The following is a 14,603-nucleotide window of genomic DNA, read 5'->3' on the forward strand; positions in this document are numbered from 1 at the left end:
ATTTGTCCCCACCTTCCAAATCCCAGCTTATCCTAACCCTAAGGCCCACATGATCCCTAAACAGATACCAACTTGTTTTCATCCCCAAATCACTCCACATCTCCTTAAGTCCTCTGTTACTCAAATATCATTTTCTGTCCTTCAATTTTTTCTCTCTGTCTGCTTTCTTCACATTCAAGTTCTCTTTGCTGTTTCTCAACAATTATTTCCCAACATATCACACACAGTTAAGACAACCTCACCTACAATAATTTAGTATTATTTATATTCATTATCTCAACTCAACCCTTCTCTTAGACCAATCAAGATAATACAAATAATTAAATGAGCTGCACAATTTTCACTTTCATGACGAATTGATCTGATTACTAGCATAGGCTATTGTTAAAGGAACAATTGTATGTGAAGAAGAGCTGGATTCACATCACTGTTAGTTGGATTTAGAAGAATATTTGTGTTAGAAAAAAGGCATTCATACAATGTATCTATATTTTCTTTGGGAAAGTCGTATGCTGACTTTCATGATAAGGAATAACTTTATCAAATAGAACATGATTTGAGATCTCTCCATGCAGGTATAACAGAAAAGGTTGTAGTTATGTGACTTCTTCTACCACTTCTTAATTACTTTTGTGTTTCTCATTTTCTATTAGGTGGAGCTACTCCATCTTAATACTTGGATTCTTATGTCAAATTAGATGAACCATCATTGTGGTGACTTGGTAAATTCACAGCAACTCTTGTCACTTGCACCTAAAAGAAGAGGAGAAGAATCGAAAATAGAACTGCTGTCATGTCATTCAAATGTGTATCAGCAATTTCTGATGACTGTCTGCTAGTTACCTTTATATATATATATATATATATGAAAGATGTTAAAAAGTGAAGTTTAAGATTAACTCAACACTACAAAACTGATTTATGAGGAATTGCTTTATCTGAAAAGTAATGTCCAAGAAATCTTGCTAGGATAGACTTTTCTTAACAAATTGCTCTAATACCATGTTAAGAAGTAGAGTTTAAGCCTAATTCAACCCCACAAAATCAACTTGTATGGTAAGGTTTGTACCCTATTTATATACTATAAAATTATTTTATCTCTAGTCGATCTGAGACTTAAAAAAAAAACAATATACATGTTGGAAGAGTAAGACTTACACATATTAAAGTTAATTTATCTGTTCATATAAATTTGACAAATCCAAAAACGGATGTTCTGATAACTACTGCTATGTCAAAGTTTGTATGTATATTATGCAATCTTATAGATCATATTTAATTGTAAGAGAAACTGTGATTACTTTTTTTAATAAATTTCTTTAATTTTTAAACATGTACTTTTAGAGGAGTTAAGTGAAAATTTCCTTCAATGATATTTAAAAAATAAACCATGCATAAAAATGAAGTTAATTAATGATATACCAAATGACTATAAAATTATATGAAACTTTACAATTTGAATAAAAATTCTTAAGTCAGCAGTTGGATTAATGAAATTTATTTTCTGTAAAAAGTTGTGAAACTAGAAATTCTGTAATGATGAGTTGATAAAAGTATTAGATAATCAGAATAAACAGTAATATTCCTTATACTTCCATTCAAATTTGGTATACAAGTTTATGGATTTCATTTTGTTTTGTGCATGTTGACTACATACAGGGAAAATAGATTAGATTTTGGACCTCCACCTTGCAGAATAGCCAGTTACATTTAGGTTTCAAAGTATATCCACCATAAGAATGTTGTGTCAAATTATAGCAATACTTGCCCTTTTTCTATAATTCTATTTTCCAAATTTGTATCTCTCTGCAAGTAGCGGATGCACAGGACCCATTAGACACTATAAAAGGCAATCAAGTCATTTTCCCAATGGATATTCTACTGCATTAGATCTTCTATATTGCTCCCTTACTCTCTCTAGAATCTTGCAAGAGAAATGTTTAGATTTCATAGAAATCTGGTAAATAAATTTTTAGACTGCTTAGTGTACGCTTGAATAGTAAAAAATAAACCATCATTAGAGTTGCTTAACACACTCTTAACACGTCCAATAATGACGTATAAAATTTAAAAGTTTTAAGGAGTTTTCTTTCGAAGTGTTCAATCTTCAAGAGCTTAAAATAGAAATTAGAATTATCTCAAGTTAAAAGAAACGACTTTTAAATTTATGAAAACACTCCCACTACAGAAGCTATCAGTAAATATGTAGCGATAAGGATTACAGCTAGGAAGGGTTAAATAATACAGAGACAAGTGAAGTAGAAAATCGTGTAGTACCTCGTCTTCCCTACCTTTCTGTCTGCTTAATGATGCTTCTAATTTGTCTGTTTCTTTGTTCGGGCTTTGCTGTAAATTCACCACAAATATAAAAGTGAAGCAGTGTTTAAAGAGTAAGGAACGGTCTACATCTTCATCAGTAAACTTAAATGGAGATAAGAGACTTTCAATGTCCAACCATGGTGCAAAAGAGGGCATAGTAACTTAGAGACTAGTGCTGCTATGTTTGGATGAGATACAACAGTAGCAGAACACCACCTCATCATGTCAAGAAATGCATTAACTCTTTTTATCTTGTTTCTTAATATCTCCTTGTGTCCTTCCATCTCTGCTCTGAACCAGGAAGGCCTCTCTCTACTGTCATGGCTTTCAACATTTAACTCCTCCAACTCTGTCTCTGCCTTCTCTTCATGGGATCCAACAGACCAAGATCCTTGCACATGGGATTACATAACATGTTCCAAAGAAGGGTTTGTGTCAGAGATCATAATAACATCCATAGATATGCGTAGCAGCTTCCCAACGCAGGTCCTTTCTTTTGGCCACCTCACCACTCTTGTGATCTCAAATGGGAATCTCACGGGTGAGATTCCAGGTTCAGTGGGAAACTTGTCCTCCTTGGTCACTTTGGATCTTAGCTTCAATGCTTTGTCAGGAAGCATTCCAGAAGAAATAGGAATGCTAGCCAAGCTGCAGTTGTTATTGTTGAATTCCAATTCCTTGAAGGGTGGAATTCCAACTACAATTGGAAACTGTTCAAAGCTTCAGCATCTGGCACTTTACGACAACCAGCTATCTGGAATGATACCTGGAGAAATAGGGCAGTTGAGTAATCTGGAAACTCTTAGAGCAGGAGGAAATCCAGGTATTCATGGAGAAATTCCAATGCAGATATCAGACTGCAAGGCCCTTGTTTTTCTGGGACTTGCAGTTACTGGGGTTTCTGGGGAGATTCCACCGAGTATAGGGGAGCTTAAAAATCTCAAGACACTTTCAGTCTACACGGCGCATCTCTCAGGTCATATCCCAGCAGAGATTCAGAACTGCTCAGCCTTGGAGGATTTGTTTCTGTATGAAAACCAGCTTTCTGGAAACATTCCTTATGAATTGGGCTCCATGCAAAACCTGAGGAGGGTGTTGCTGTGGCAGAACAATTTAACTGGGACCATTCCGGAAAGTCTTGGTAACTGCACAAATCTCAAGGTTATAGATTTCTCTTTGAATTCTCTGGAGGGTCAGATACCTGGGACTCTCAGTAATCTACTCTTTCTGGAGGAGTTTCTTTTGTCTGATAATAGTATTTATGGCGAAATACCTTCCTATGTTGGCAACTTTTCCAGGCTAAAGCAACTTGAATTGGACAACAACAAATTCTCCGGGCAGATTCCACCTGTTATGGGACAACTGAAGGAACTCACCCTCTTTTATGCTTGGCAGAATCAACTGAATGGAAGTATACCAACAGAACTTTCCAACTGTGATAAACTTGAAGCACTTGATCTTTCGCACAATTTCCTCACTGGCTCTATTCCAAGTGCACTCTTTCATCTGGGGAATTTGACTCAGTTGTTGCTGATATCAAACAGACTTTCAGGTCAAATTCCAGCTGATATTGGCAGTTGCACTAGTTTGATCAGGTTACGGCTGGGATCAAATAACTTTACTGGTCAAATTCCACCAGAAATAGGTCATTTAAGAAGTTTGAGCTTTCTTGAATTGTCAAATAATCTACTCAGTGGAGATATTCCCTCTGAGATAGGTAACTGTGCTCATCTAGAATTGCTTGACTTGCACTGCAATGTGCTGGAAGGAAGCATTCCTTCCTCGTTGAAATTCCTAGTTGGTCTCAATGTGTTAGATCTTTCTGCAAACAGAATAACGGGAAGCATTCCGGAGGATTTGGGCAAACTGAAATCTCTAAATAAGTTTATTTTAAGTGGAAACCTTATCTCTGGTGTGATCCCAGGGACACTGGGGCAGTGTAAGGATTTGCAGTTGCTGGATATAAGTAACAATAGGATCACTGGTTCTATTCCAGATGAGATTGGTCATTTGCAAGGATTAGATATCCTCTTGAACTTGAGTTGGAATTCACTTAGTGGCCCCATTCCAGGGACCTTCTCAAATCTCTCAAAACTATCCATCTTGGACCTCTCTCACAACAAGCTCACAGGTACACTCACTGTATTGGTTAGTCTTGACAATCTTGTGTCTTTAAATGTCTCCTATAATAGCTTTTCTGGTACTCTTCCTGATACGAAGTTCTTCCGGGATCTACCCTCCGCTGCATTTGCTGGTAACCCTGACCTTTGCATCAGCAAATGTTATACAAGTGAAAATGGCCAGGGCTTCAACAAGTCAATAAGAAATGTTATTGTCTACACTTTCCTTGGGGTTGTTTTAACTTCTGTTTTTGTCACTTGTGGAGTAATTTTAGCTCTCCGTATTCATGGGGGAAACTTTGGCAGGAATTTTGATAGTGATGAAATGGAATGGGCTTTCACTCCATTCCAGAAAGTCAACTTCTCCATTGATGACATTTTAACAAAGTTGTCAGAATCAAACATTGTCGGAAAGGGTTGCTCAGGAATTGTTTATCGCGTAGAGACTCCTATGAAACAGATTATTGCAGTGAAGAAACTATGGCCAATAAAGAAGGAAGAGCCACAAGAGAGAGATCTGTTTACTGCAGAAGTTCAGACCCTTGGATCAATAAGACACAAGAATATAGTGAGACTTTTAGGTTGCTGTGACAATGGAAGAACTAGATTGCTCTTGTTTGATTACATATGTAATGGAAGTTTGTTCGGACTGCTTCATGAAAAGAGATTGTTCTTGGATTGGGATGCGAGGTATAAGATCATACTGGGAGCAGCTCATGGTTTAGAATATCTTCATCACGATTGTATCCCTCCAATCGTACACAGGGATATTAAGGCTAACAACATCTTAGTAGGTCCACAATTTGAAGCCTTTCTTGCAGATTTTGGCCTTGCAAAGCTCGTGAGTTCCTCAGAGTGTTCAGGGGCCTCTCATACAGTTGCAGGTTCTTATGGATACATTGCTCCTGGTGAGTATAAAAGTTTTTGTCATTCTAAAACAGAAGTTCCGTTTAAGAAAACTCAGTCCTACATCATTGTTTTGTCAAAAAGTCATTAAAAAAATCACTGCCTTTCTATTCTTTAAGACATTCCTTTACTCTCTCTTTTGGTACATTAAAAAAAACCTGCGCGTGCACACTTTAAGACATTGATTTTTTATTTTAAAATTAGGTTGTTCTTTCCATAATAGTTCCTGAAACCGTATTAGAATTAAGAGCTATATCCTACTTTAATCTTCTTTTATTCTTGTTTCGTATTTTTGTCCATTTTGGGTCATTATCCCAATGGATTGTGACTGCTGACTAATCACCTATTATCTCTCAAACTGCAGAATATGGATACAGTTTAAGGATCACAGAAAAGAGTGATGTATACAGTTTCGGTGTTGTACTTCTTGAGGTCTTAACGGGGATGGAACCAACTGATAACAGTATTCCAGAGGGTGCCCACATTGTCACATGGGTTAGCAACGAAATACGAGAGAAAAGAAGGGAATTTACATCCATCCTTGATCAGCAACTAGTATTGCAGAGTGGAACAAAAACCTCTGAGATGCTTCAAGTTCTAGGAGTGGCTCTCCTCTGTGTGAATCCATCACCAGAAGAAAGGCCTACTATGAAAGACGTAACAGCAATGCTCAAGGAGATCAGGCTTGAAAATGATGACTTCGAAAAACCAAATTTTCTCCATAAAGGCATGGTTGTGAATCCAAAAGCAGCAGTTCACTGTTCAAGTTTCTCCAGATCATGTGAACCATTAATAATAGAATCAACATCTTCTTCTTCTTCTTCTTAGCCACCAATTTGATTACTAGATTTGTTAATTTTTTTTTCAAGTGACAAATTATTTGTATAGATTAGTATTATATGGATTTGGATCCTTCTCTTTAGGAGATATGATGTTGTTAGAAAGAGAAAGGCACAAAACATAATTGGTGGATGGATTCTACAACCACGGTGGTAATTGTTTAATAAAAACTATGCCTCTCTCTATTCAACAAAGACCACATGTCGATATCTTTTTACTCAAGAGCAATATGTTATCTTATGGCAATTCCTCACTACACAATTATGTTCTTTCTGTAGATAAACTCGAGTTAAAAACAAGTGAGATAACGCCAGAAACTTGCATTTCAATGAGAATAGAAGAGCGTTGTTGCAATAAAGTATCAAACTGTTGCTTGTATTGCACTAAAATCCATGAAGAAAATGGTGTAGGACTAGTCCCTCTCACACAATCTAAGAACCTGCTTTTGCCGACAACAGTGGCAGAAGTAAACAAATTAATAGTGGTACCGTGGCTCAGAGCTTTGGTTCAATTAACCTTGCTAATAATGACTTGTTAGAGAAGGGGCCTTAGCATACGAACAAAGCTTTCAAGGGACTGGAGAGATGGGCCATTGAAAAGCAAGAGTTGACAGTGCCTTCTTTCCTGGCATAAACCTCTAAAGCGCAAAATTATAGAGAAGAGAAGCACCTGGACCACAAGCCTTCATAAATGTTCCCACCAATTATTTATGTATAGATAGAGATAGCTCGTGCCCATGTCAGTGAAAAGAAGTCCTTGCTTTTATTCATGTGATAGGTGACCATCCTTGGCCCACACATAGTTTCATACATCTTATCTGCATGCCTGGTTACAAACCAAGCAATTAACTACTAGTTTTCCCTTACAACACTAAACTCTGTAATCAGATATTTAATATATCTAGTTATTTTGCCCAGTAACAAAATACTGTACGTAGTTCAGTTTATGTAGAACAGCATTTCATTTGTACCTTATATACTTGAGGAAATATAGAACTGCGTGCATCAGCAACAAAGAGAACAAATGGAGCACAATAAACCACGTTTGGAGGAAACAAAAACAGGAGACAAAGATGAATCTATTCAAGAGGACAGCACGGAGTAACTACTGGTGTTTTTGTTTCTTACAAACACAAACACATATAAATTAACCCTACTGGTGTCAGGAGAAGAGCTGAAGAACTAGAAAACAGTCAAATGATGTAATAATGACTATAGTTCGAATTCAAGGGACTTTCAGAAGTTAAGGTGTGAATGCTTCTAAACAAAATTTCTGGTTTTGTTCAAGTGCCCTAATGGGGCAGTGGGAACAGCCAATGATGTTCGTTTCATGTTTGCATAATATTGGACATTAATTATTTAAAAAAAATATATAATGGTAGATTAATTAATATTTCATACTAAACTACATTAGAAAATATAAAATAGGTGTTAAATAGTAGAAGTCTATGATTTTTTTTTTCTTATTCTTTTGGAGCATGGTTTGTTTTTTTTTTTTTTTATCAAAATTCTGAACAAAATCATTAAAACTTGTTTGGATTTAAATATACATTTCTATAAAAACTGATTTGGATTTATTGAAGTAGTATGAAACTGTTCTGAACCAGAAATCAATTTTAAAAATCAGTTATAAGTGTTATTTTATGTGAGCTTAGGTTTTTGAAATAAAGAAGTGTAAATTTCATTTTAAGAAATGTAATTTATACAATACTTCATGTAATATAACAACATTTTTATGCGCATATCTTCTTCCTCATGTTTATTACTTATTATAATGAAGAGAGATAAAAACACAAAAAGAATAAATCGTACAAAGGAAAGCATTTTCTCTCTAATTTTATTGTGTTTGAACTTAAAAATAGGAAATATGCAAAAAGAAAGAAAGATGAAAGAGTTTGTGAATTCAATTCTTCAATTAATATTTAAAAATTATAAGGTTGGATTAATAAGTTCATAATAGAAGACATAAGAGATCTTGAGTTTTTCTCCTCTATGGATAAAAAATTGTGGTTAATATATATATATATATATATATATATATATATATATATATATATATATATATATATAACATTTTCTCTTTCACCCTTGTACATCTACTGCACATTACAAATTACAGGTTTAGAGATGTCTGTTTTGTGTTTCATCCACTCCATTTCAAGGTAAAAATAGGACATTCACAGAAAGAAAAGAAGAAAAGGTAGGAAAAAACAGCAGTAGACATGGCACGTGAAAGTCATTCTCTATTTTCCTCCACTTACAATACAACCATAGAAATAGGGTGCAAGAATTTAGGAAAGTCCACAAAACGTAGAAGTAAAGGTTTTGTTCACTAGAAAAGTCTATACGAATGGATTATCATTCCCATATTAGTGTTATTTTATTTGATTTTTTAGATTTTATATAGTGATATTTATTTTTATAAAGTTTTATTTTGTTAGCAAGTTAATTCCGTTAATTCTATAATAATAATTCTGTTAAAGTATGTTTCTCTCTCTCTCTCCCAGTTTTTGTAGACATTTTTCTTTCAGTTTTGTTTAACAACCATTATCATCTAAATTAAAAATGTAAGAAGATAAAATTACTAAAGTATTTTCGTCCTTAGAAAATACAAACAGCAGCACTAATAACAGATTCCTACATAAAAAGTAACTTACTATAAAGAAAACCTTAAAAACTTAATTACCACTATAATTGTTTTAATAATCAATCATATCTTTTCGTGAATTTCATCACAAATCTTTCTGTGCTAAAATAATAACAGCAGATATAGAGATATTAATTATAGGTAAAGTGTTTCGGGTACAGGTGACAAATAGACAATGCTTGATCAATAAAAAAAGGTGGAAGCAAGGGTAGTGGAGTGTGATAGTACAAGTAAATAATTGTAGATAAAACACAAGGAGCAGAATATCTTGGTACTTTTTTGGGGTCCATAACTTGGTACTTTAAAGTTACTTCGTTTACCTGTTTCGCCTCATTAAAACGGTTAAGCAATTTACATTGAAAGAACTGGACCATGTTATGATGGTCTTCAGCAACCGCAACACTTGGAAACTGGAAAGTATCAATTATAAGACAAATCACACGGACACCCCATCATGATTTCTCAATTATGCGTCCCAGAAAGAGAGGCCAAACATGAGATGAAATGATATTAATGAAGTTTACTTTGGTTCTATGAGTATACTTTTAGAGTTTTATTGTCCTATATTATTAATGCAAAAAATAAATAAAAAGCTAATATTATTATACATTACAGTGTAAATAATCCATTTCAAGTTCTACATATTAAAAATGAGAAAACATGTTAAGCATTACAGTATAAAACAGTATGACATCACAGATTGTTGTGTAAGTGGATATATAGTACATGGACATTGTACCCTTAGAAAATATCATAAATAGCTTATAACAAAAGAAAATATGATTGTATTTCCAGGAGGATTGCAAAACAAATTTCATGACATTATTACAATTATAACATAAGATACAAAGAACAATGACACCCGAACCTCGTGCGATCAAATGGTGTTTCAATATTTTGATCAGCTCAATGTAGCACACAACTTCAGTGAGATAGCAGTATCCATAAGAACCACAAATGACACCATTTCCTTGAATGCCACACTTACCAAAATTCTAGGTGGAGAGGAACACTGAGAAAACAATAAGCAGGTGTAAGATTGTAATATGGTTTGTGACATTACATAAAACATAGAAAAGCCTGAAAAAGAAACTTTAACTCACTGAATAGTATCTTTTGAACAGGATAATTACGGTTTATCGATCAAAACTTCTTCCCTGGGTGCCACTTTATGCTGCATCCAACACTTTATACAAGTAGAAAAACAACGTAAATGTAACATAGGCCTAAGCTTGAAAGACTCTCAAACAATTTAAAGGACAACAATATGTAGAAAGTACCTGGGCTTTTGCACTGATGGTACCGGTTGGCCACTAAGAACACGATCTATTGCCAAGCCCAAGTCTCTTTATATAGAAATATAAATGGTTACTACTGCCAAGAAATAAAAAATGTTTGAACAATTGTTCAATGGTAATTCAATATAAGAAACCAACCTTCCAGTGACTGGTACATTATTACTTGGCCGTGAATCATCAAATTGGCCATGATAAACCAGCTCAAATGGCCTTCGACCAGCCTGTTATTAATTTATAGAAATATGATATATACACTGACACTTGAGGGTTTAGTTTAACCCCTAATCAAATCATGCTGATCAATGTGCAGTACAATGAATAATGATGGTTGTAATTGTAATTGCCTTTTTGAAAAGGAAAAATTCTGGGGTACAAACAGCTCCAAAATCCCGTGCAACATCCTGCGACTGCATAAAAAAATTCATCAAATATCAGTGTTTAACCACATTCCAGATAAAGCTTCTATTCAATTTGAGTCATTGCTATCAGAAAAGACTTTCCAGTTTTAATATAAATATGCTATAGTGATCTGGAAAATGCAGAACTTTTAAGACATTCTGAATTGAACATATGGATAATAATAATAAATTATTGACATTTCAATATGTGGTTCTGATATTCACATCATAAAAATACGTACATTAGTTTGTGAATTAAATAATTCAATAAAAACAAAAAATTGATTGACCTCCTTTTTCTAGATGGTCTTAGGTTTTAATGGCAGAGTTTGGATAACTGTTTAATATTATTTTAAGTAGTTGGTTATTTAGGTTCATCATCCCAGTATCAACATGATATTCACCACTGCTTTACATGGAAAAAGATCATGTCATTAACTGTAGGCTAAAGGAGTCCAACTCAGATAATGTTACTGAAGAATGTAAAAGCATACCTCATCATATAGGTATGGAAAAGGATATTTAAACAGTTTAGCATCTTCTGCCATGAATTCTGGACCATCCTGTGAGGCACAATTCCAAGTTGCACAAGTCATTCAATACTTTCAATGTAGCTTTATTCCAGGATATGAAGTTACTAGAACCTGGGGGTGTGTGGCTACGGAATTTGAAGATATAGCAACTACAGCAAGTCCTTTCTGTACAAAGAGGAAAGAATATTCTTATAACATATTTTACTTGTGAAGAAAGTAGTATGTTTCTTCCCGGGTAATTGATTTGACTACCTCCATAAAGAATTTTGTAAGCTTTACAATGTCTTTTTTCAGGTGCTTAACGAATGGACAGTGGTTGCATAGAAACATAACCTGCATGACCGCAAAAAATAGGAGGATGAGCAGGGTCTTACTTTGCCTATTGTCACTACTTTAACAACTAGAGAATATCGAAATGTCACCAAATTAAGAACTAGAGAAAGGTCTTAATTTATGCATCGTAATTCATAAGGAAGAACAACCATAACACTTCACAAAATTTTAGCCACGAAAATGGTTTCCCTCAATTTCTTTTAGCTTGTACGAACGAAGACATAAGCATCCCATAAGCAAAAAGGGAATTACTTACTTGCAACTATTATTCTGCAATATCTACTTTAATACAAAAGTTGCATGAAAATGCTAACACTTGGACAGTTAAATAAACTCTTCCCAATTATATATTAAAGACTCCAAACATAACATAAGAATGAACAATCAATGAAGTGAGAAAAACAAACAAAGTTGACAAAAGGCAGAAAAAATGAAGATAGTGGCATCTTACCAGTAGAGCTGGATATGCTTCAAAATCTTCTAATGTCCAAACCTTCCCAGTAAGGGGCTCCGGAAGCTAATACAATTTCAATCCATCCAAAATAAATAAATAAATCATATAATAATTACTCCATTCCATGTTCCCCAAAGAAAACAAAAACTAAAAAAAAATGGTGCAGAGGGGAAGGTAAAAACCTCGAATTCCGGTGCCCTGAATCCCAAGGTAACACCTTTGGACTCGGTTCTAGAAGCCCGAACAAAGAATGTTGTTGGGGATAGATTTTTTCTGCGTTGCAAGCGTAGGGGATGAAAACCCAGGTTTGGAACAGAGCATGCTTGTGATAATGAGAAGGCAGTTGCAGAAGAACCAAACTGCACAAAAGGTGACCCAACAGAAAATATGTTCGGTCTCAGTCTCAATGCCATTGCTGTGTTACTCTTACTCCAACATTCACCTCAACCTCAATTCTCCATCATCATCATCATCAATATCGTCCTCTTCTTTCGTCACCCCTTCGTTCTTTTCTGGTCTTCGTTATTCCACACTCATAATGGGCCTTTATTGTAATGGGTCATCACTGAAACCCAATTAGAAGGGCCATTATATAAAATAAATAAATTATGGGGGCTTCTTCCTGCACCTCCAATAATTTCTCCTGTACTCCTAAAATCTACTTTAATTCTATCTTTGTCCATGGTTAAAATTTGAGTTAATGCTTTTTACCGCAGTGCACCCCCAAAATTTCGTGCCTCACCGTACTGCACCCCCAAAAGCAGATTCTCTGCACTCTCTGCACCCCTTGCACATGGAATCTCTTTGACCTTTATTTTATGCACTCTCTGCGCAGCACTCTCTGCACCCCCTCCACACACTCTTCATCCCCTTCTCCTTCTTCTCCCTCTTCTCCCACACAACACCACCCACCTTCTCCCTCTTCTCCCACACAACAACACCCACGCCATCCTTTTCTCTTCTCCACACACCATTGTTCTCCCCAGCGTCGTCGGCAAGCGCGTTTCTTCTCTTCCCGCCGGTTCTCCATTTTTCACGGTACGTGTGTATGTTGATTTTAATTGATTTTAGTTGTAGCTTTGAATGTTGTTGTTTTGTCTTAAACCTGTTTCGAAAATAATGTGGAAGGTGGGTTGTGTTGATGTCTGTGTATTTGAGAGAGGGTTTTCGAGTTTTTTTTTTTATTTAGGAAACGGATTATGGAATCCGTTTCCCCTGCTTTTTGTTTTTTTTTTCTAAACGGATTGTGGAATCCGTTTGGGTTATTTTTTTTTTTAGGAAACGGATTTTGTAATCCGTTTCCTTTTTATTTATTTTTTTTCAAAAACGGATTGTGAAATCCGTTTGGTAACTTTTTTTTTGTTTTTTTGCTAAACGGATTGTGGAATCCGTTTGGGTAATTTTTTACGACCTCTTCATCGCTGGCTTATCAGATTACTATTTGCATCCTTTTTCTGCACTTTTCATATTTTATATCTTTTGAAAAATTAAATAACTATTAATTTAAAGAATGTCAATAAATATTGAGGTTAAAAGAAATTAAGATTTTGGTAGAACAAAAAATAAGAAAAAAAATGCATTAATTATAGTTAGTAAGAAAAAAATGTAAAAAAGAAAAGTAAGAAAAAAAAATCAAGTAACAATTTCTTTCTACGTAGTGTTCTTTCTCTGCAGTGGCAACGAGACATGTAAGCTTATTATGTATTTGTTAGGTGGTGTATTTAGTAATCACGGATGCATAAAGCAAAAGAATCCGTTTCCTTTTTATTTATTTTTTCAAAAACGGATTGTGAAATCCGTTTGGTAACTTTTTTTTTTGGAAACGGATTGTGGATTCCGTTTCCTTTTTTTTTTCAAAAAAATTTGTTTTTTTTTTTTGGAAACGGATTGTGGAATCCGTTTCGTGTTTATGAAACGGATTCTGTAATCCGTTTCATAAAAAAATTTGCAAATTTTTTATGAAACGGATTACATAATCCGTTTCATACACTGTGAAACGGATTCCGTAATCCGTTTCATAAAAAAAATTGCAATTTTTTTTATGAAATGAATCACGGAATCCGTTTCACAGTGTTATGAAACGGATTCTGTAATCCGTTTCCCATAAATTTTGATTTTTTTGGAGAAACAGCTTTTGTATTCCGTTTGGTAAAAGTTTGAAACGCGTTATATAGTTTATGAAACGGAAAACAAATTCCGTTTCACTTCACAAGCAAACAGAAAAAAAACTTTAGCTAGTAAGAAGCTGGTAAGAAGGCTAACCTGGATGGGAAAAGACAACGCAGTTAACCAAAACGACCTTCTTTCAAACAACCACCAATCAAATAACCTTCGATCACAATAAACACAATGCTAAAGACAACGACAGAATAAAAAACATTCCTTAAAAAAAATGTGATACAAACCAGAGGGACCACCACTGACAATGAACGAATGAATGAAGGTTAGAAAATCTCAGGGACCACGAACCACACAGAAGAGAATGAGAGCAAGAAAGCACCAGACAAGAAACGAAACGCAACGCGAGCACAAAATAGTTGGGGGTGTAGGAGGTTGGTGACGCAGTAAATTTCCTAACGACTTTCACCCACTCTGATAAATAAGGGTATAAGAGTCTTTTTTGAGGGTACAGAAGAAGTGTTGGAGGTGCAGGGAGAAGACCCCTAAATTATTGGGCTAAAAAACTTGCCTGTGTGTAGATTGGACTCCTGTTGTTGCTGCTTGATATCTTGTTTCTTTCTGGATCTAAAAAGGGA

The 14,603-nt window shown here is 34.9% G+C and overlaps 2 protein-coding genes across 2 annotated transcripts; one reads left to right on the plus strand and one right to left on the minus strand.

Moving 5' to 3' along the window:
- The first annotated feature begins 2,270 nt into the window (after window positions 1-2,270).
- Window positions 2,271-6,375, plus strand: LOC114162241 (receptor-like protein kinase 2). The gene is made up of 2 exons (XM_028046069.1): window positions 2,271-5,347; window positions 5,710-6,375. The coding sequence occupies exons 1-2, from the start codon at window positions 2,542-2,544 to the stop codon at window positions 6,171-6,173; spliced, it is 3,270 nt and encodes a 1,089-aa protein (XP_027901870.1). The 5' UTR covers window positions 2,271-2,541; the 3' UTR covers window positions 6,174-6,375.
- Window positions 6,376-9,413: 3,038 nt separating this feature from the next.
- Window positions 9,414-12,383, minus strand: LOC114162650. The gene is made up of 10 exons (XM_028046607.1): window positions 12,030-12,383; window positions 11,845-11,910; window positions 11,313-11,393; window positions 11,172-11,225; window positions 11,022-11,090; window positions 10,474-10,536; window positions 10,268-10,350; window positions 10,112-10,177; window positions 9,935-10,017; window positions 9,414-9,843 (listed from the first exon to the last, which is right to left on the minus strand). Exons 1-9 carry the CDS (start codon window positions 12,258-12,260, stop codon window positions 9,975-9,977), a joined length of 756 nt encoding a protein of 251 aa, XP_027902408.1. The 5' UTR covers window positions 12,261-12,383; the 3' UTR covers window positions 9,414-9,843; window positions 9,935-9,974.
- Window positions 12,384-14,603: the final 2,220 nt, after the last annotated feature.

The sequence above is a fragment of the Vigna unguiculata genome, chromosome 9 (genome assembly GCF_004118075.2).
Source record: "Vigna unguiculata cultivar IT97K-499-35 chromosome 9, ASM411807v1, whole genome shotgun sequence".
Lineage (NCBI taxonomy): Eukaryota > Viridiplantae > Streptophyta > Magnoliopsida > Fabales > Fabaceae > Vigna > Vigna unguiculata.

Coding starts and splice junctions, on each gene's coding strand:
- LOC114162650 (XM_028046607.1), bottom strand. CDS start 12,260: ATGGCATTGAGACTGAGACCGAACATATTTTCTGTTGGGTCACCTTTT. Junction 11,091..11,171: donor CCGTAGCCACACACCCCCAG/GTTCTAGTAACT, acceptor TGTGCCTCACAG/GATGGTCCAGAATTCATGGC. Junction 10,537..11,021: donor TTCCATACCTATATGATGAG/GTATGCTTTTAC, acceptor TTTTTTATGCAG/TCGCAGGATGTTGCACGGGA.
- LOC114162241 (XM_028046069.1), top strand. CDS start 2,542: ATGTCAAGAAATGCATTAACTCTTTTTATCTTGTTTCTTAATATCTCC. Junction 5,348..5,709: donor TTATGGATACATTGCTCCTG/GTGAGTATAAAA, acceptor CTCAAACTGCAG/AATATGGATACAGTTTAAGG.